We start from the raw sequence: 23,482 nt of genomic DNA, 5'->3' as shown, positions 1-23,482 counted from the left end.
AAGCAACTGCAATGCATGAGCCTGCTCCAGGTTGATAGTTTGGACTAGATAAAGTTATAAGAATTTTTAACATTTGTAAGAACCTGTTTCTTTAGATATTATGAAGTCTCTATCTATCTGATATGTAAACTGAAATGAATCTGGATGGGGCAGAGGGCACATTGTGTACGTATTTATGACAGTCCTACCACTTAGTATTTAAAAAGCTGGATGACAGCATTTGTACATTCGATAAATGAGAGAGATGAGCATTATTCTGGTGATGGCTCAGCTCTGCTCAACAGAACGGAGAAATGAGTTAAAGATTTCTACCTGTTGTCTTTTAGACCATGCTGGCATTATTGGCCATGTCTATAGTGATAAATAAAAAGGAGCCAGAGAACAAGCTTGTGTGCTGGACCCAAATCACCTACACTGCTTAGGCCAGTATCAGCTATCCCTTTGCTTTGCTTTAGGTCACCCTTATTAGTTCTCCCAAAACAATGCTTGGATGTGATTTGGGAAATAGTTGTCTCCGGGCTAGCACTGGCTCGAACTGTACTAGCTTGGTCGGCTGCTCCCTGATCAGGTATTTGATATTGTCGCAACACACAGAGCACAGACCATGTATATTTTGGATTCACCAATACAGAGTTGCAGCACAGCTGTCATACTATTCCAGATATTTCAAACTGATAAATCGACACAAATTAATAATTGTAGCTTAAGGCTATGTGGACACCACATGGGTATTGAAAAGATCCAGGGCCAGTTGCTATGTAGTATGGATGCTGTTTGTCTGTTTTAAAGGGGATTAGCCTGAAGGAGTGAAGACATGTCCTCCCTTCCATTTGGCCTCTGGGCCAGGAATTGGTGGCTGATCTTTTTTTATCTAGCAATAGACACAGACATTTTACAGATTTTTTTAAAATTAAAAATGAAGTATACATCTCCAAATACCACTGTTTTAAATTCGGCTGTGAACAGGGGGGTGAGGGGGGAATAAAAATCAGAATTCTCATTCTGTGGATCCTGGAGTTTTCTTTTTAAATCAGATAATTACTAGAGACACATAGATGAAATTCTGAGTACTCACTGAAATTCTCCATCTGTGCTGCTAACTTGCATACTGTATCTTGTCTTCAGCTGTTGCAGGGCAAATCATTTCCGAAATATGATAAATGGAATCTCCGACAAACAGGCAGTGGTGGAGGTTTAGATGAACAAATCAGTGGAGATTGTGACGATGAAGATGGTTGCGGAGGATCAGGAAGTGGAGAAGTCAAAAGAGTCCTGCAAATTACAGACTGTAAGTCCATGATTCTGTTTCCTTCATGCATTTAAATAGTGAATTGGCATACTATCCACTGAGAAATACCAGTGAGTTGTCTTGGAAAAGGTGTGGGAAAGTTGTCTGTATAATTTTTCCAAGATTTACAGGAATAGGACTGCAATTATAGGATTTCTATGAGCATGGCATGAATATGAGTATCAGTTTCACTGTAACACATTAATACCCATTACTATAATATAGACTGACCTCAACACGGTATTTTAGTCAAATAAAAGGTGTTACAATGACATGTCCCTGTGAATTACTACTTAAATGTAAAAGGTTTGGCAGTTAAGCAGAGATATTGTTCTAATTTTTCATGGAACTATGGGAAAACATAAGGTTTAGTTGTGGTAGCTGAATTTCATGGAGAACTATTAGAACTAATGTACTGTAGCCATCATCAACATCAATGCTATTATTACTTCTTAAACTTCTTGTTGCTTTTCTTACTGTTTTGGTTGTTTGTGTTTTAGGGGTTTTTTTGTTTGTTTTGGTTTGGTTTGGTTTAGTTTTTTTCCCTGAACCACATTCATAACAATTTTCCTCAAAAAATCATTTGTTTGTGCACTTCAGTGGCATGGAGCTGTGAGCATGAGCAATTGGATTGAAGCACAAGTTCTCTGAATCAGATGTTATTCTACACATCTTCTCCTCCCAGTGTAGAAATATAGGCAGAGATGATGGGAATAGATGCCTGGTATCATCAAAATTGCATTTCTGCATTTTGCTTTTTTTGCTTTTTTTCCTGCATTTTGCATTGCAAAATTCAATGCTAATAAATAAGAAGTCAAGGGTGGTGTCAATCCCTGAATTTATCTATTTTTACTGAATTTGAGTGTACTCCAAGTTTGCAAGCTTAGGTGAGAACCCCAGGTCCTTCTTGACTTGACAGTTAAAAGGCAGCTTAGAAATGTGGCCATAGAGAGGCTGTAGTGTATGCTTGTGCAATTCCGATTTGAACAACTGGAGAAGTGTGACTGCACATCTTGGGGCATGCCTTAGCAGGTCAGTTTGGATTCAGCTGAAGATGCTGTTGCACTGATACTGTCTATACATTTTCAACTCCTGCTATAGCTTCTGTAGATGAGATTTTAAGAGATCTGAAAAAAGATTTGGACACTTACTTCCCGAGCATGCCTTTGAAGATTTAACTTTGAAAAAAGAAGTTAGAGATCAAATATTTAAAAACAGATGTAATTTGGAATACTATATCATATATATTATATCTGTTTGATAATGACACTCTATGGTATGGAAAGACTGTAAAATAGCCTTAGATTATGACTAGGGTTATTAAGCCAGTATTAAATGGCAAAAGAATTGCGAGAATAGTACATTTTTTTCACCCTCTTTTACTGCATTAGAATTTTCTTCACATTGATATACTTAGTGTAATCTTTTCAAAATGTCAAAAATATAATTAGCCTTCATATTCTCTTTATACTACATGTATTATAAATCTCTAGAATTATAAACTATGTATTAGGCATACTGCAGTTTGCATGTAATGCTGTTTCATTTGAACCTTTTCTAAGATATTACTTAACAAAAATATGAGTCCATATTGTTCAATATTATGACTTGTGCATGTATCTTGAGTTACTAGTACCTTTGATGAGCTGTTGTGATTTTATGGATTTATGCTGGCATGCATTTAATATTTGGAATGCACCTTAAAAGGTGCCTCGAATGTATACCAAGAAAGAGTTCGAGACAACACTACTTTGTTCTGGGGTATCACATATGTTTACTGACATGGACTTTGTGTACAATAGAACTGTTAAAACTTTCCAATTAGTAAGAATTTTGTTACAATATACACCAGGAAAATCTTTTTCTTCAGAAATCACTTAAGTGTGCATTTGAGGTAAATGAAACAGCTTGAACAATCCTTTTTTTGCATCATTGTGATATATAAGTAGGACTTTAGGAATTAGAAGTGAAATTGAAAGTGAAAAAAAAATAATGAGTATATTTTAGTAAGCAAACGAAATTCTCTTCTCAAGATCTATACTTTTACATGAGGAACTAGAATTAAAAAATGAAAGATAACAATCATCACGATTTAAGCTGGTAAAATTTTCTTAGCTTCAGGTGACTGTTATCAATGTCAAGCTAAGTCAGATCCTGAACTCCTTGGTTTTAAACTGAAAAGCTAGATTTACTCTGGTGATATTGCTTACTGATCTTTAAAAAGCATGACTGAACTTCAACTGAACCTAGAGGCTGACTACAGTATGTTTGATCCTCGGTGTTAGCTTGTTAGTTCTAGTGCTTTTTTGTGCATTCCAATTTTTTTTTAGTTGGATACAAATAACCAGAAATGTCTGAGTACTCTTCTGTATTTAGATATGCTTTGTATTTTATCATATATGTCATGGCAGACCAACCAAACTTGGTTTATAGAAAGTTATATTCATAGTCCTAAGTAAACTGATATAAAAAAGAAAAAAAAAAACCACGCAGTGTGAACAAGATTGAAATGTTAGATTTGTTCAAATCCGACCCTTCATAAGCTTCTGATCTGCAAACGGTTGTAATCTTACTCAGAAGTCAAGCTCAAGAATTGCTGTACATCTGTACAATTTTACTTTGTTTCTTCTGTTCCATAACAGATCATTGTCAGGTTTTCCACTGTTATATGCTGATTCTATGCATTATAAAACACTAGCTTACCAGTGTAACATGATGTCGTGGTTTAGCCCCAGCCAGCAACTAAGCACCACGCAGCCACTCACTCACTCCCCCTATCCTGATGGGATGGGGGAGAGAATCGGAGCAGTAAGAATGAGAAACACTCCTGGGTTGAGATAAGAACAGTTTAATAATTGAAATAAAGTAAAATAGTAATGATAATAATAATACTATAATAATGATAATAACAATAATAATATACAAAGCAAGTGATGCACAATGCAATTGCTCACCACCCACCGACCGATACCCAGACAGTTCCCGAGCAGCGATCGCTGCTCCCCGGCCAACCCCCCCTAGTTTCTATACTGAGCATGACGTCATATGCTATGGAATAGCCCTTTGGTCAGTTTGGGTCAACTCTTCTGGCTGTGCCCCCTCCCAGTTTCTTGTGCCCCTGGCAGAGCCTGGGAAGCTGAAAAGTCCTTGACTAGCATAAGCAGTACTTAGCAACAACTAAAACATCAGTGTGTTATCAACATTCTTCTCCTACTAAATCCAAACCACAGCACTGTGCCTGCTACTAGGAAGAAAATTAACTCTATCCCAGCCGAAACCAGGACACATGACCACATTTTTAAACTGAAAAACAGACCTCAGCTGCAGTAGAACTGGACAGGTAGAGACAGAATGGACTGAGCTGGCCAATACTCACATAGCAAGTTAGGAATCATAGCAGAAGAAAAATTACATGTTAGAAAAATCAGTCTCCTAGTATTTCATTGTTGTTAACTTTCAATTTGTAAGAAACAGCAAGAAAACCATAAAGACAGAAAACAGGTATAAGGTGAGGCAAAGAAAACATAAATGTGGGTCATAGTCCTCTTTATAGTACAGGGACTTAGTCTTCCATCTATGTTGATAAATGGGTGAGAGTAGACATGTAAAAGACACAAATGACACCAGGATTGAACTGAAGCACCAGATAGTTTGCATGTGTGAATATGAAGTCAACTTGTAGTGTTACAGTTTTAAACACATAAGCTTGTTACAGTCATTTTGTCTAAGAAGAACTTTTAAGTAAAAGTAAAATAAAGAAGTTAACTAAAAAACTTTCAAGAAGTTTTAATAAACTCCAGAAACAAGATAATTACTTTCTTGTCAGAAATAAGCATTATTATAGGACTTTATAATGCATTTATAACTTCTGAAGCTCAAAAAAGAATTATGACTTATACAACAGATAACTTATTTCATAAGTATTTCTTTTTAATATGTCACATTAAAATGGGTGAAAAAAGAACATTTATGGAGTTTAGTAACATATGCATTTTAATTGTATTTATTATGCACATGAGTAATTCACTTTACCTTACACTCTTTTGATACATGGAGGCATACAGACAGTGTTATTTTTTCCTCACCAAAGAAACTTTTTACAGCCTTTTTCTTCTGGGCAACTTTGCATTCTCCCATAATCAGCCAGGAAAGAAAGGGGGATTACTAGACATTTTGTATTATAATAGAGTCTGCAGGTCCTCGCCAAAGGCCAGGCTCTTTTTTGTTAGCTGTTCCAGATATTTTCACCAAGGAAATTATCTTGTCTGCAACAAATTTGTAATCTAAATAAGCTGATAAAATATGATACAGAAGTAGCCTTTTTACATACATTGTTTTGTATAAAAATAAGAAGTGTGAAGACACATCCACCTTTTCTGAGGCCATGTCACTGCTTTCTGAACATATGTATGATTCTCAGACCTGGAAGGAACAGAGTGGAAGGGAGAAGATATGTTTCTGCCAAGATAAACCTCTAGCAATTTTATGTGAACGCATAGCCTCTGAAGTCAAAGATGACTTATTTCTACACTCAGTGTCACAGATGTAAGAATTGTTCTCACTTAGTGTTGGAGACTGACAAATGTGTGGTGACAGGCTTTGGAAGGCCGATGAAGAGATCTGGTATTTATGATTCAGAAGTGATAGCCCTAGCATTACACTAGTGCTTAAATTATGTTGTATTTTGAAAAATTCTGGTTTTCACATCAAACAGTTAATCCTTACATTACATTCAATGTTTCAAAGCCCTGCAATTGTGCTGACTGCTTCACTCTTCAAAAGTATGTTTAAAATATAGCAAGTTGGTGCAGCTATTTGAAGGAATGGTACTAGAAATGATAGTGTACTTTAAATGTATAAAATAAATAGTAGTATAAAGTCTTGACACTTCATTTGCTAGTTTTATTCTGCTCTAACCCAGGAGCTCCCACAGGACTATTTCATGCGTCACAATGAATTACCTCCTCAAAAAACCCTGCAGAATGCAAGAGGTAATAAGAGCAAATACTTATCACCTATATATTGATTTGAATCTGTTTTCAAATAGCTCTGTGAGGAGGGGCTAATCCTGATCTCACTCCTCTGAGGTACTCGATACCATCTATCAAAATTCTCATAAGACTTTTAACAAGACCACTAATTTTCTGAAAAGTGCACTACTATTGCTTTGTCTTTCTTTTCTCATTTTAACATGCAACACAGGTGTTTCTTCACTACAACCAGAGATCTCCTAGTTCAGAGCTCATATTAGTAGAAATACTGAGGGTGTCTGTGCTTAAGGTGTATATATACAGGCAAATCTTGTCTCTCATATTCATCCTGTCTGAGGAAAAAAGTCTCCAAAATGTTTTCTTTCTAGGACTACTTAATCTGTAGATCATTATTTTCTTGTTCAGACTATGTAATAGAGGGAAAATAACTTTGAAAAGGCTTTATGTTGCGATCTCCATATAAAAAGAATGTACTGTGATTCAAATAAACCAGCCTCTGTCTCTTCTCTGATGTTATACTGCATTCTCACGTCTCAAACATCCTTTCTCCTCTTTCTGATCCTTCACCCACTTCACTACAGTTGCTTTTTTAAAAAATCTGATTCTGATGGCATCTTCTGTGGCAAAAGCTACTTAAAGCTGGCACATGTCAGAAACTTCATTTAGCCTCCGTAATTCAAGGAGAGCAGAAGTCACTGCTATACCTGGAAATACGCAAATTCTGTAGAGGTTTTTCTATCTTGCTTTTCACCACTGGCAGGCCTACCCAGGGCTGGGCACAGTCTTTTCCTAATTAGAATAAGAAGATAAGATAAATAAGATAAGTATAACATTAATTCAGTAAAAAGCAATTCCATGAACAAGTGGAATTGAAAGAAAATGCAATTGCAACAGTGATCACGGTATCACTTCTTTGTACAGCTGCTTCTTTCAGTTGGTTATTCAGCCATTCCCACCATAGATGTGCTGGAATTGAACAGTAACTGTTCACTGAACAAAATAACTAGTAGAAATCATAGCTACACTATAACACATGATTTCACTGAGGTAATGTTCATTCAAAGTACTTGACTGGGATACAAGAAGAGGAAAAGACTGGTTTAGGCAGCAAAGGCAAATGTAACAAAATGACTGTATTTATCTAGAACTGTGTTTGTTATCAAAATCCATCTGCCATTAGGCACATAGGACCGAAATGAATGTATTGGCTTTGTGTGGCAAGGTTTCATTAGCAGGGGGGGTACAGCTTCTGTGAGAAGCTGCTAGAAGCTTCCCCTATGCCTGATAGACCCAATGCCAGCCAGCTCCAAGATGGACCCACTGCTGGCCAAGGCCGAGCCCATCACTGACAGTGGTAGAGCCTCTGGGTTAACATAGTTAAGAAGGGGGAAAAAAAATCCAATGGGACACAAACTGCAGCTGGAGTGAGGAGTGAGAACATGAGAGGAACAACTCTGCAGACACGAAGGTCAGTGAAGAAGGAGGAGGAGGAGGTGCTCCAGGTGCCGGAGCAGAGATTCCCCTGCAGCCTGTGGAGGACCCCACACCAGAGCAGGTGGATGTGCCCAAAGGAGGCTGTGACCCTGTGGGAAGCCCATACTAGAGCTGGTTCCTGGCAGGACCTGTGGACCCATGGCGAGAGGGAAGCAGGTTTTCTGGCAGGACTTGTGACCCTGCGGGGGAACCACACTGGAGCAGTTCATGAAGAACTGCAGCCCATGGGAAGGACCCATGTTGGAGAAGTTCAGGGAGGACTGTCTCAAAAGGGAGGGACCCCACGCTGGAGAAGGGAAAGAGTGTGAGGAGTCCTCCCCTGAGGAGAAAGGAGCGGCCGAGATAATGTCTGATGAATTGACTGCAACCCCCATTCCCCATCCCCCTGCGCCACTCTAGGGGAGGAGGTAGAGAAAATCGGGAGTGAAGTTGAGCCTGGGAAGAATCATAGAATCATAGAATGCTTTGGGTTGGAAGGGACCTTTAGAGGTCACCTAGCCCAACCCCCCTGCAGTGAGCAGGGACAGCTTTAACCAGATCAGGTTGCTCAGAGCCCCATCCAACCTAACCTTGAATGTTGCCAGGGATGGGGCCTCTACCACCTCCCTGGGCAACCTCTTCCAGTGCTTCACCACCCTCATTGTAAAAAACTTCTTTCTAATGTCTAGTCTAATTCTATTCTTCTTTAGTTTAAATCAGTTGTTCCTTGTCCTGTCACAACAGGCCTTGCTAAAAAGATTGTTCCCATCTTTCCTGTAGGCCCCCTTTAAGTACTGAAAGGCCGCAATAAGGTCCCCTCGCAGTCTTCTCTTCTCTAGGCTGAACAACCCCAACTCTCTCAGCCTGGCTTCGTAGGAGAGGTGTTCCAGCCCTCAGATCATTTTTGTGGCCCTCCTCTGGACCTGCTCCAACAGGTCCATGTCCTTCTTGTGCTGAGGGCCCCAGAGCTGGGTGCAGTACTCCAGGTGAGGTCTCACCAGAGCAGAGTAGAGGGGCAGAATCACCTCCCCCGACCTGCTGGCCACGCTTCTTTTGATGCAGCCCAGGATACAGTTGGCTTTCTGGGCTGCAAGCGCACATTGCCGGCTCATGTCCAGCTTTTCATCCACCAGTACCCCCAAGTCCTTCTCCGCAGGGCTGTTCTCAATCCCTTCATCCCCCAACCTGTATTGATACCGGGGGTTGCCCTGTCCCAGGTGCAGGACCTTGCACTTGGCCTTGTTGAACCTCATGAGGTTCACAGAGGCCCACCTCTCCAGCTTGTCCAGGTCCCTCTGGATGACATCTCATCCTCCTAGTGTGTCAACCGCACCACTCAGCTTGGTGTCATCTGCAAACTTGCTGAGGGTGCACTCGATCCCACTGTCTATGTCATTGATGAAGATGTTAAATAGCACCGGTCCCAGTACGGACCCCTGAGGGACCCCCCTTGTCACCGGTCTCCATGTGGACATCGAGCCATTGACCACGACCCTCTGGATGTGACCATCCCGCCAATTCCTTATCCATCGAACAGTCCACCCGTCAAACCCATATCTCTCCAATTTAGAGAGAAGGATGTTGTGGGGGACTGTGTCGAACGCTTTACAGAAATCCAAGTAGATGACATACATTGCTTTTCCTTTGTCCACTGGTGCAGTCACTCCTTCATAGAAAGCCACTGCATTGGTCAGGCAAGACTTGCCCTTGGTGAAGCTGTGCTGGCTGTCTCGAATCACCTCCCTGTCCTCCATGTGCTTGAGCATAGCTTCTAGGACGATCTGTTCCATGATCTTCCCAGGTACAGAGGTGAGGGAGAAGGGAGGGTTGGGGAGAGGGTGTTTTAAGATTTGGTTTTATTTTTCATTACCATACACATGTTCTCACTCATCTCTCCTGCTCAGTTTTGATTGGTAATAAATTAAACTGATTTTCCCCAAGTCGAGTCTGTTTTGCTTGTGACAGTAATTGCTGAGTGATATCCCTGTCCTTAGTTCAACCTACGAGCTTTTTGTTATATTTTCTCTCCCCTGTCCACTTGGGAAGGGGAGTGATAGAGTGGCTTTGGTGGGCACTTGGCATCCAGCCACGATTAACCCACCACAATGAATCATCACAAGACTAGGCTGAGATAAATTCACTGAAGGAGTTGAATATGAAGAATGAGGATTCATGGTCTGAAGTAGAAGACGACTGTAAAATGTTAAATGAAGAGCCTGGATTACTTTTATACATCTTAAAAAGTATATACCATTTAATCTTAAACCAGTCTTAATCTCTATTTTAACTCATTAGGAAGCAAACTTAAAAATATATGTATGCAAATAAAATAGATTAAACAGTCTAATGAACAATAATTCCTTTAATGACCTGATATTCCCGCAAAGTATTTTTTAGGGTTTTGTATTTGAAAAGTCCAGTCTGGATCTGCTGATTTACATCAAAATATTTCAATGCTTCTACCACAGCTATTTATCAATAGGCTTGTTATTGACTAGTGTCTTTGAGCACACCTTTATCCCAGTGTAGTGGAAGGCCACTATCTTTGTATCAGAACGTAAATCATATTAAAGTAATAGAAATATGGTCCAAAACTAGAGTCTCTTGCACAGTTCACAACCCCTTTCCTTAAACATTTATTATCTAATTAAACAAAGAAGACACAGACTAATAAGTAGACAACTCTGAAAGTTTTACTTTCAGTCTTATAAATTGTCAGCATAGTCTCAGGTAACAAAGTTAATCTGTTCCTGTGGGCTCCGGGCAACCTCTTCCGCTATTTCCATGTCATTCACCATCCTCAGCTCCAAAAGCAAAGCAATGGGGTCCAAATCATCATGGAAGTGATGTGAAGGGCTTCTCATTAGATTCCTACTATCTGTGAGCATCTCAGGGTTGAAAGACTTAAGACTGGTGGAATGCTCCAGATAGTGAAAGCAATAAAATCTCTGTTATGATGTTTGCCATCTGTTATATTGTTTTAAACTCTCATCTGCCTTCTGTATTACCTCAGTAAAGGAAGAGATCCCTTATGTCTGAGTAGGGTTTCAGGTTTTATTTTGTTTACACACAACAGTATTCTCCCTAATCCCCCATTGTTAATGTGAAGTGTTCTTATTCAGGTGTCTTTGGAAGGACTACAGGACTTCATTGTTTATATGTTCATTCAGTTCAGAAAGTCCCAATTCTATTAAAAATGAATGAAAAAAGAGTTCTTGTGGTGAGCCCCAAACTTGGTCTAAATATTGCACTAACTTTTAAGACTTGCTTTTATACTCAGATTTCATATTGTATTTTGTGGAATGGATTAACCATTTCTTGTTTAGCTAGAATAACTGACATTTAATGATGGTGCTTGAGGCATTTTAATGGAATCAAATGCAGACTTTTTTAACCTTACAAAATTCTCCAGAAATAGACTGTGTGTATTCTCTGTCTCCTAATTCTGTCTATAGTTGGTGGTTTGTCTTTGAGAGAACATGTCTGAAAGATGATTGTGGAGGATGAGCAGGAAATGAGGGATTTTACAGAACAATCCACACCATTTTGAAATGTGAGAAGAGAGTGCCTTGCCCCACTGTAGCACCCACTGTGACTTCTGCACTAATTCTAGGCAAAAACAAGCTTTCACACAGAACGTGTTTCTATCCACCACGTTTCATAGGAGTACCATTCAGAATTAATTTTATAGTCCACAGTGGGAGACTTGACATATTATTCATTGTCAGGTCTGTTTGAGCAAGGACTGTATCTGTAATTGGCTTTCTGGTCCTCTGTGATTGCTTCTGTGTTTTTTTGGCCTAAAATTAGGTGAAATAAGCAAATAGCATATTACTTCTTCATTCAGTATGTAACTTGTTGGTTCAAGCAGCTCAAAAATGTCTACATATCTGGGAGACCAATCATAAGATTTTGGATTATTTTCTCCTCTCTATCCAAGGAAACAGATTGAAGGCTACTCCTGCTGGGGAGAAGGAAAAGTTAGAAGGAAGTGGATGAATCCATGGAGATGAGTGAGCTTTTCTTCCTGCCCTGTTAATTGGACTCCCAGTATTCTCAGGGCTGGTAAATTACCCTTTTATTACTCCAGTACCACTTAAAGTGACTATCTCCTCCGGGATGCCAACTTTATTCCTATGTGTAGCCAATTAGTTTAAAGGTAGTTCAGGTGATACACAACCTGCATTGTAACTGGACCACACAATACCATATTCTGTATTTCCCTGATTATTTCAAAAAGGAGCTCCTGAAGAGCTGTAACCTTCACAGGAGCATACAGGTCAGAAATGGACATAGAGTATATTCTCTGTGTTCAAGTTCAGAAGGCAGGAGTTTTTATTGGAAGGTTGCTAAAAATTGAGAAGTAATAAGTCAGAATTTGTTCAACAGGCAGGTGGTGTACACTAACACTTTTGTCAGAGTGGCACTAGCTACTTTCCTTCTACTGCTGTGGAAGTAAGAAAGCATTTAGGCCATCCTCTATCCAGATAAATAGCTATAACATCTATTATCTTATTCCTTTTCCTCAGGAAATATAAAAGAAAGAATGAGAAAGCAATATACATTGATACTTTGCTGGAAAATTTGTTTCTTTACTGGTAACTGAGTGTGAATATTTATACATTGGTTCAAATAAATAGTACATGCAGTAAAAGTCTCCCACTTTCTGGTAACTTCAGAATTAGTTGTATTATTATAAGGTAATTCCCATCAAAATATAACCTCATGTTATTAATGCAGGTCATTTGTAATAATTACACTGCTCTGATGTGGTGTGTTTTAGACCAGTGAGTATGCTTGTTAAATGCTTTTTGATAACTTAAAACCTTTGAAGAGTAATTGTGCTTCTTTGTTTGTGTTTGTGGTAGGCTCTGTCATAACAATCTTCCTGTTGAGTGTAACATGTTAATACCAGGCAGTGCACTGTTGAAAAATACAAAATTTTATATTATCTGACTTTATTTCTGCCTCTGTATGAATTCCCTCAGCAAATTTTATGTAATTCTTCCCCTTATTTGTTTTTGAATTAATGATGCAACCTGACAATACAGCTTTAATCCATTACTCAGGTTAAATTCATCACTCAAGAAGTACAAATGTTGACTCCTGACAAAAGATTGTGTTCAAAAGAGAGAGGTGATACTCTTTAAATAGGAAATAACAAAAAATTGAAATGTTTTAATTTGTTTTTTTCCAATGGATAATATGAACGTGCAAGTCACTTCTTTTTGCAAAATAAGATACAAGGAAGTTGTCTTGTAACTTTTCTCAGTTTTTAGATGGCATTTCAAATGGAATTAGTCTGTTTTTTCTCTCACTGCTCCATGTCATTATATACACAGCAACTTTACCTGTGCAAACTTCATAGGCTGGTGAAGGTCTATGCATAGGAGTCCACAGGTGAATATTTCTTTTTTTTTTTTTTGGTGGAAGTCATTGGAACTTGTGTATCACTGTGGCTTTGTTTATGCTTCAATAATTTATATCATTATGTATTTCTGTGCCAACACTTGATCATGCATACAGAAAAATCTTTGAACTTCATATGTATTGATAGTATTTATTTTCTTGCTGAAAGAAAACACTGATTTATTGAAATGTAAATTTTCCACAGGAATGTACTGATTACAATAAATCTTTCTCTTCAAAAGATTTTCAGTTCCCCAAAAGACAAGGGAAAGAGAGAAGAACTCAGATTATGACAGTCTTCCTGTGAGAAGGAAGGGTAGGGTACCCCTAACCTCCCAATTAATATTAGCCTATGAGAACAGTATTGATGTGTTAAGTGATATCATCAAAGTTGTGTCATTTACTAATCCAATCCCCTCAAATAAGCCAGTAGAAAACTGGTTAAAGTTAGTCCTTCAAAAAGCAGCAGATTATGCCCAAGTACATTGACTCCTATCTTTACCTATTTTAAGTCTGTCTCTTTCTGGTCCAAAGACTCTTTAGTTACTTGGATAGATTAGGAAAAACTAGAGGGAGATAATAATCAGGCTAAGTCGCTAGAGCTGTGGTTAGTCATTCAGCTGGCATATGGGGGAAAAACAGAACAACCACTTCACTAGTGACTGACCTGAATTGAGGTCTTTGTTGTCCTAAAACAACTTCAAAAAGGTTTATATTTCATCCTATTAACAGATAAGAACTTTCAAAATTTCTTCAGAGAAAAGAAGATATTGTGTCTAACTCTTAAAAAAAAAAGAGTGCACATTTATGCATTTTTTCATATGAAATACTAAAATTCTTTATCTACTCTAGATTAAGTTATGTAGCATTTATTTTTGCATGTGCATCTGAGTTATGCAAAACCAAGTCAAAGTGTACTGCTTGTTTATGCAAAGTCTGGCTAATTGGAAAATAATAAGGCTAATACATTTTAAATGAGTTATGATCAAGTTCTTTCTGAAGTCAATGGGCATCATTTCACTGACTTCACAGGAGCTTGTATTTTCCAGAGAGACCACATAATGACTTTAGTAGGAGTTAGAAAGTTCTAATTATATTTTAACAGGAATTACCTTATAATAATACCACTAATTCTGAAGTTACCAGAAAATAGGAGCCTTTAACTGCATGTATTATTTCATTGAAACAATATCTAATACTATCTTTCTAATTATTCATTGATCATATTTAAATGATTCAATATTTCTTATTATTTCTAATATTGTTTGAAATGTGTTTTATAATAATAATATATTTGGGATCTGAAAAGAAGATATTTTTATAACTCTTGAGATGATCACAGTATCCAAACCACTGTTTCTGTTCTATCCATGAATGCAGTGGATGAGGATTTAGATTGTTTCCCATTACACAAAATAAAAATGAGCATGAGTTTTTCCACAAAAAAAAAAATGTTATTTTCAAGCAATTGTGTTTAAATCAATCCCTTTCTCTAAGTAGTGATGTCTAAGCCTCAAAAAATGTACAAGTTTTTTCTTCAGATAAGCATCCAAAAGTCAAGATATTTTTGAAAAACAGACCTTCTGAAGAGTCACTTTTGTCTCTAGTCGGCCTTATGTGTAATTTTATTATCTCTAAGAGATCTTTCTTTAACTCACAATTTTGAATTTTACCTTTAAAGTCTGCCACAAGTGAATTGATCTTTAAACTCTTGTTCATGTTTTGGAAAGGCTGGGATTGAAGACAAAATTAGCAAAGATCTGAATATTTGCTTTGGGAATTTGGCCTGCTTTGCATTTTTACTCCATATTTTAATATAATTTTATTTGGGGGAAAAAAAGAAAAAAGAGCAGCATCCCATGGTTGATGCCACATTTCTCATACTGTGTGTGATAGCTTTTATTATCTTTTGATGACTCTTTCATTCTTCCAGTGTATTTCTACTGTACTGCCATAAGACCTCATAAACAATGTTTTAAAAAAAAAAAAAAAAGAGGTTGGGTTTTTTTTGGTAGAAACTGAATCTTCTTACTACTTTGAAGGAAAGATAATAAAAAGATAACCTCTACACAGTTTGAAAAGTTTATCATATTCTAATAACAATTCCCTAAAATGATCAGATTGTCTACTTTAATATTACAGTAAAATCCCTACATTTTCATGACCCAAAATCAAAATGTGAATGTTGGAATACAGCTATACACTGCTGTTCATTTCTTTATTTTCCTCAGAAAATAATCTTACTTTAATAACAGTAGGTACAGGGATAGGATTTTTCTTCATGTTAGTAATTTATAATGTAAACACCTGTGCTTGCACTAATAAATTTAGGTTCTTTTTATAGTCACTAGAAACAAATATATATGTCTCACTGGAAATGAATGAACACATAAGGGCACATTTCTTTAGGCATATATTAAGCACCTCTGTTAGGATGAGAATTGTGCCCTACAATCCTTATTTCTCTCAACCAATTGTAAAAGGACTCAAGCTTCAGTAGCTCAAGTACAGATATCTAAAGATAGTTAGACAAGTTCTTCCCTAAGATAGGTTCTTTTGGTTTTGCTCTGGTTTTTATTTCATTTTGCTTGTTTTTAGGTAAGGGTTAAATATTTTTCAATGAGGTACTTTACAGTCTTATTGTCAAGATCACTAATGATTTGTTACAACATGAAATAGAGGGGTTACTTGCAAATACACCCAGTAAGACCTGTAAAATGGAATTCAAGTTCTCTGAAAAGACTCGTTGGCTAGAAGAACTCATTCCTTTTTTCTGTCTTCTATGATGGAGAAAATGGTTACTAGTGAAAAAGGATGTGGGAATGGCTGTGAGTCCCATGGTGTGTTTGGTTATTAAACTGTCTTTGGAACACAGGAAAATAAATGTTAAAATTACAACAAATCAAAAGTTTCATGACTATTGTATTTAAAAGGAATGATTTCACTGAAATAAAAAGGAACTGTAAAACACTTTTTAAATCTGCTTATGAAAGAATCTGCTTTTTTCAAAGTTGTGAATCGCATCAGACCTTTATCTTTCAATCTATATTTAAACAGATTGTAACCATGATAAATGTCACACTTCTGTATACTCAAAGGTAGTTTATAATCAAAGGTAATTCCTCTGCCTGTCATGTATCTCCAGTCTTTATTATATTCTTTAAAAAAAATCAGTGTGATCTCCTGAGAGTACCCTTTGCAACCTGTGCAGAGACTTAAATTAGATTAATTTCATATTTGCGTCTTCCACTATTAATGATTATAACTCCAATGCCTTAAATAATCTGCTTTTCCGTAATTCATGTTCAGACCATTTTTTAACTTTTAAATAAAAAAGAATCAATTAATTTCTGTTTGTTACAGAAACTTAGCACTGTTTTTTTTCCTCAAAATAATATATATGGGAGATGTGACTATGCAAGATCTCATTCTTAAAATCTGCAAAAAGTGTGTGAATATAAAAAAAAAAAATCAGCAAAAGTTTCCCAAAGAAGGGTGAATCTATTCTTAAATACTCAGTTATGACCTGTGTTCTGTGAAGAAATGCATCTGCAAGGCAGCAACTGAGTTTCCTTTTTCTTCTGTTCTTCTAAAGGGAAGCGGTTCGACATCTGTATAATTCCAATCTGGCCTATGAACGTGATGCCTCTTTTCTAGAATTAGTCTGCTAATAGGCACGAGTACTGATTTTTACTTTCTAGGAAGTAATGCATGGAAAAGATGGCACAAGGGCAAAAGTATTCCTTGTGCCCTAATCCTCATGGAAGGATTCCCCTCTAGATCAGACACCTAGTAGTACGGGTGGGACTCAGTTGCCTAGACATGCTGTCATTTTAGCAGATCATTTCAGGACTCTCTTTCAGTATGTGCTCACTACTTTCTTTTGACTCTATGAACTGTGTTTCAAGTGACTATAGTGACTTTATTGTGTGTGCCTGTCCTGTTTTCGGCTGGGATAGAGTTAATTTTCTTCCTAGTAGCTGGTATAGTGCTGTGGTTTGGATTTAGGATGAGAATAATGCTGATAACACATGGAAGTTTAGTTGTTGGCAAGTAATGCTTACACCAGTCAAGGACATTTTCAGCTTCCCATGCTCTGCCAGGGGCACAAGAAACTGTGAGGGGGCACAGCCAGAATAGCTGATCCAAACTGACCAAAGGGCTATTCCATACCATATGATGTCATGCTCAGTACATAAACTGGGGAGAATCAGCCAGGGGGCAGCAATCACTGCTTGGGGACAGGCCAGGTGTTTGTTGGCAGGTGGTGAGTAGTTGCATCACTTGTTTTTCCTGGGTTTTGTTCCTCTTTTTGTTGTTTTCCTTTTCACTAAAATTTACTATTATTATCATCATTATAATTTTATTTTATTCCAGTTATTAAACTGTTCTTATCTCAACCCATGAGTTTTCTTACTTTTCCCCTTCAGATTCTATCCCCCATCCCACTGGGGGCTGGGCGGGGAGGGTGAGCGAGCCACTGTGTGGTGCTTAGTTGCCAGCTTGAGTTAAACCATGACACTATTTCACCATTTTTCATTTTTTTTTTTTTTTTTCAACATTTATAGACTTAAATAGAAATGCTGATGTGTGTAAGACTCCAGCTCCAAGGCCAAAGGCTGGATCCTGTGACCAGCTTTAGGATGTGAGAAACAGTTCGGGGCACTTGCACAGGTGATAGTGATATAGAAAGCCTAATATCCTTTAGAGAGTCTTATGGATTGCAACAGTGACATTTGGATAATATGTCAGTTGTTAGACAGAGTGGAGACAGCTGGATGAAATACCAGAAAGCAATATCAGAATATGACCATTGTTCTTAAAGGAAGAAGCTACATATGAGCTAAATAGCTGCAAAATAAACACACAATATTGTGTTGATACCTTACATAAATAAATTCAGTCATTAGCAAAAAAAAGAAGGAACTATTAATAAAGATGAAGGGTTTCTAATCAAATTATTCAGCAAAAGCTAGTTATAGACAAAAATATTGATCATGCATTGACTTGCAGAAGTACTTGAGATTTATTAAAACATTTATTATTTGTTAAATATTGGCCACTGACTATTATTTGCAAATTGATTTAGCTGAGAAGGTATCCTCTGCTGCCCACCTTGCCTCCTCTGGAGCCGTATCTCCTCTAGCCAGTGTAGTTGAACCACGCCATAACTGTTTAGAGACCAACACTTTAAGGCAAACCAAATGTGCTTCTGCTATATGTTAATATAGGTGTGGTGGGTTGATTTGTCTGGTTGCCAGATACCCACCCAGATGCTCTCTCACTCCCCTCCTCAACAAATGATTAAAAAAATATGATAAGATGAAAAATTTCATGAGTCGAGATAAGGACAGGGAGATCAGGTATCAGTTACCTTCATGAGCAAAAAAAGACTCAATTTGGGGAAAATTAATTAACTTATTGCCAATTAAAATAGAGTAGGATGGTAAGAAAAAAAAAAACACAAAACAAACAACACTTTCCCCAAATCGCCTGCCCCTTTTTACTCAACTTCACTGCTTCATTCCCAGCGCCTTGACCTCCTCCTGCCACCAAGTGGTGCAGGGGTGACAGGGAATGGGGGTTGCAGTCAGTTCATAACAGCTCCTCTCTGCTGCTCCTTCCTCCCCACATTTTCTTCCCTGCTCCCGCATGGGTCCTCTCCACAGCCTGAATTCCTCCAGGATAAGTCTGCTCCAGCACGGGCTCCTCTCCACAGGCAGCAGCTTCCTTCGGGGCACATGCACCTGTTCCAGCATGATGTCCTCCACAGGCTGCACTGTGGTTATTAGCTCCTGCAAGGTGCTTTGCATTGGCTGCAGGGGAGTTTCTTCTCCGGTGCCTGGAGCACCTCCTCCCTCTCCTTCTTCTCCCACCTTGGTGTTCACAGGGTTGTTTCTCTCAACTTTTTTTTTTTTTTTTTTCCCCCCTCACTCCTCACACTGCCAGGCAGCATTTTGCCCTTTCTTAAATACATTTTCCCTGAGGGACTACCATCTTGACTGATGGGGCTCAGCTGTGTCCTGTGGTGGGTCCACTGGATGTGACTGAGACTAACTGCGTCCTCAGAAGCCACCCCTGCAGCCCTCCACTGCCAGCACCTGGCCACACAAGCCCAGTGCAACAGCACACTGGGTGCTAGTGTGCTGGGTACCACAGGGGTCTTTATCAAGGGGGAATCACTTTTGGACGCGGGGCCAACCCAACAGGTTGAGGAAGTAATCAGCTCAGCTTAATCAGTTGCTGCTTAATCCAGCCCTGGTCATGAGCCGGCACTCTGGACAGCCCTGTGGGCTCAACTGTGAGTCTACTGCTGTACTTACACTACAGAACGGGCAAAATTTGGAAGGGTTTGGCCTGTCAGATGGCAAAAACTTAGGTTTTTTCACAGCTTTGTCTGCAGTAAGTTAGCAAGTGTATTGCTCTGGGAATTCTTATTTTAATGTACTTTTAATTTGATCAGATTTTAAAAAGTAAAAATCAGAGAGAACATTTTGTTTGTAGGTCTGCTTATGTACACTCAGGACTTCAAATGCTCCTGTTTCTAAGCCGAGTATTTTTGATAGATTCAGGACTAGTTCTTTTGAGACAGTCACCAACTATCAAAATCCCAGTAGTTTCACACTGTGAAAAATGGTCCTGTGATTCATACCTTTGTTAACAACTTCCACAGAAAAGGGAAAAATTCAATAGATGCTAGAAATAAATGGTAACTTCTCATGACCTGTGCTGAGTGACAATGGCCCAGGACTGAGCTGCCAGTGATTGCACTTTAAGGCTCTCGTCAGTGGACTGAGGAAGTTGCTGCTTCTGCTTCTCAAGATTCACTTCTTTGAATGCACTGAGCAAGATGTGTGATGTATAATGTCATAGCATATATAATAAAAAAGGAAAATATAATATATAATTAAAGAGATTGTGATAAAATCTATTAACTCAGTAACATTTTTATGAAGTTATAAAGTAGTTTTCTAGTAAAATATCAAATATAATATTCAGTTCATTAACAACTGTCATTATCCCCAAATCCATAAACATTAATTTATTTTACTGTGCAGCAATTTCTATTAAATGTAAGTCATAAAACGTAAAAGAAAGTGTTTAGAGAGATGGATTCATAAAGAGAATAATAAATTTTTTTCCTCTTCTAGTCAGTCCTATCTATTGCCTTTTTTCCTCTTTTTTTATTGCTCCTCCTTTTTCTAATTAATTACCATTTGTCATCCTATGTCAACTAATACAATTACAAGTCATTATTTAGGATACTAATAGCCCTAGAAGCATAAACTCTTGCCTCCCACATAAACTCTCATGCCCAAATGGCCACTTACCAAAGAACTAGATTTTAATTTCTCATCATTCATTACTGTTTCGATTGGTCTGAACAGAATAATTGAAGAACAGCAGGTGATTTTATTTCAGTTCTTTAAGCTTGTTTCTTAACTTACCCTTTTAATAGCAATGTTCTTTCACAGTGAGAAGGCAATTAATTCTTCTGTATGCCAGAAGATGCCACTGTAGCACTCGCTGACAAACAGCAAAGACTGATGGCAGGGGAGAAGGGTATGAATATTATCAGGTACAGCATTTGATTGATTGCTCCTGGGCAGGTATTACTGTGAGTATCCTAAAAGTATGAGGTCTTAACTTGGTAAGAAAATAAGATTCTGCAATATTTTTTATTTTTACAAAAAAAGAAGTAAAAACATCTAGATATTGAGAATTAAAGGAAATAGTTATTTTATGGCATAATTTCATTAACTGAAACCCTAGCACAGTATTTGCCAGCTTGGATATTTATGTGCTACAGCACTGTAACAAACTTCAGTATGAGTACAAGTTCTTTCTCCAAAGGGTTTTTCTAGAAAGGATTTCCCCACTGTTTAATATATTGTATAAATCACTTAAAAAATAGTCTCCTTAGGTTACTATTTCATTTTCTTCTACATCCAGTTAATCGCAGAGCGGTTTGATATCATCTATCTACTGCAATGTCATGGTTCTTTTTTTTTTCTTTCTTTTTCTTTAAGAAAATGCTGGTAGTGAGCAGTCCATCACTAGCTTTAGAAACTAGGCTTTTCCCCAGGCAATAAAGAAACAGGGCAGCCAAAAAATACTTCCCCAAAAGGTCTATCTAAAAAGATGCTTTATTTTATTTCATTTTATTTTAGGAACAATTTGAACATTTCACCTCTTGACAGCTATTCTACTTGCTGGTGACAGAGAAGAAGAGGGAGAAGGGTATTGTGGAGCCCCACTGATGGTCAAAAAAGCTCAAATTGATAATCTATAAAGAAATACAATAGGAGAAAGCACTTTAAAACACTTCCTTTGAACAAGCTCTCTATTAATTAATTGTTTCTCCTCAGAGATAGGGTGGTACCTACATCAGAAAGCAAGCAAATACATTCAAAGTGTGTGTGCATGTATGTTTTCCAGTGGGACACTGCAATGCACTGTCAAATGTGAGTGTCACCAAACGGAGAAGAAGAATGCATTCTTGAAATTTAAGCTGTGCAGGGTTTTATGCTACAAAATGTGGAAAAAAATTATTAATCACAAGCAATGTATAATGCAAATTCTATACCATGCATTATCAGTGAAATTTTTTTTTTTTCAGTTATTACATACAGACTTCATGTCTTGAGGTCAAGCAGGTTTATCAGCTAATGTTTAGAGTTTATGATACTTCTGCCTGATTAGAAGCAGGCCCAGCTTAACTCTGTGTGGGGTTGGGGAAAAGAAGAAGGGGTTTTCAGTCAGTTATAGAATGATAGTTGGAAGGGACCCATGAGGATCATTGAGTCCAACTCCTGACTCTACATATGACAACCTAAAAATTAACCGTATATCTAAAAGCATGGTCCAGATGCTCCTTGAACTCTGACAGGCTTGATGCTGTGACCACTTCCCTGGGGAGACTGTTCCAGTGACCGACCACCCTCTCAGTGAAGAACGTTTTCCTAATATTCAATCTGAACTTCCCCTGATGCAGTTTTAAGTTATTCCCTTGCGTCCCCTCACTGGACACCAAGGAGAAGAGATCAGCACCTCCCTCTCTGCTCCCCCTCATGAAGAAGTTGTAGACAGCAATGAGACCACCCCTCAGTCTCCTCTTCTCTATGCTGAACAAACTTAGTGTCCTCATATCCTCAGCCACTCTTCATAAGTCATAACCTCTAGTCCTTTCACTATCTTTGTTACTCTCCTTTGGACGCATTCTAATATTTTTATATCCTTCTTATATTCTGGGGCTGAAAACTGCACACAGTACTTGAGGTGAGGCTGCACCAATGTTGAGTACAGTGGGACAATCCCTTTTTTAGACCAGTTAGCTGCACCTCACATAATGCACTCCAGGATATGGTTGGCCCTTTTGGCTGCCAGGGCACATTGTGGACTCGTATTAACTTTATGATCAACCAAAATTCCCAGATCCCTTTCTTCAGGGCTGTACGCCAACCTCTTGTCCCTGAATCCATATGTCCATCCAGGAATACACCATCCCAGGTCCAGAATCTGGCATTTGTCCTTGTTAAATTTCTTACGGTTGGTGATTTCCGAGCACTTTGTTCTACCAGCATCTCTCTATAAGGCCTCTCTAACCTCATGGGAATCAATGGCTCCTCCTAATTTAGCATCATCAGCAGACCTACTTAGTGTGCACCCAACTCCTGTGTCCAGGTCATTGATAAAAACATTGAAGCCATAAAACTGAGCCCTGGGCAACCCCACTAGTGACTGGCTGCCAGCCAGGTGTTACCCCATTTACTACAACTCTTTGAGCCCGACCCTTCAGCCAGTTGTTCACCCATCATATCGTGTGCATGCCTAGCTGTATGCTGGACATTTTATCCACAAGGACATTGTGAGAGATAGTATCAAAAGCTTTGCTAAAATAAAAAGCCCCTATGTCCACTACTTTCCCATCACTAGTCAAAAGTGATGATGTTTCCACATCCAGAACACCTATGCAGCCTGTTCAGTGTGCTTATTAGCTCTGCTGTTAGAAATAACTTTCATCTCTTTAGCAGCAGTAACAGATTTTGTCATCAGAATTCAGAAGTTACCATGTGCAATAAAAGCCTGGCCTCTGAGCCATGGTTTTGAAAGGCACATTGAGCACTGCCAGGTGGTGGGGAAATTGAGGATGCCTTTTACACCACTGAAACCTATGCCTTCTTAACTATCTTCATGAAACACTAACTGATCACTCTGTCCTTTCTTTCAAATTAATGAAGGAGTATGTAGGGAGGAACAAGAATCAAATGACAGAATACTGAACAGTTAATTACTATGAGACACCACTACAATTCACATA

At 38.2% G+C, this 23,482-nt stretch overlaps 1 protein-coding gene across 1 annotated transcript in view; it reads left to right on the top strand.

Annotated features, from left to right (window-relative positions):
- GPC5 (glypican 5) overlaps window positions 1-23,482 on the top strand; it is a 778,126-nt gene that overhangs the window by 443,117 nt on the left and 311,527 nt on the right. Inside the window, exon 7 of the mRNA XM_075726418.1 lies at window positions 1,126-1,288. Within this exon, the coding sequence (XP_075582533.1) occupies window positions 1,126-1,288 (163 nt within the window). The remainder of the gene's footprint in view (window positions 1-1,125; window positions 1,289-23,482) is intronic.

This window comes from Pelecanus crispus, chromosome 1 (assembly GCF_030463565.1).
Source record: "Pelecanus crispus isolate bPelCri1 chromosome 1, bPelCri1.pri, whole genome shotgun sequence".
In the NCBI taxonomy this organism is placed as follows: domain Eukaryota; kingdom Metazoa; phylum Chordata; class Aves; order Pelecaniformes; family Pelecanidae; genus Pelecanus; species Pelecanus crispus.
The sequence above is the reverse complement of the archived record's forward strand: the minus strand, read 5'-3'. Positions and strand labels throughout refer to the sequence as shown.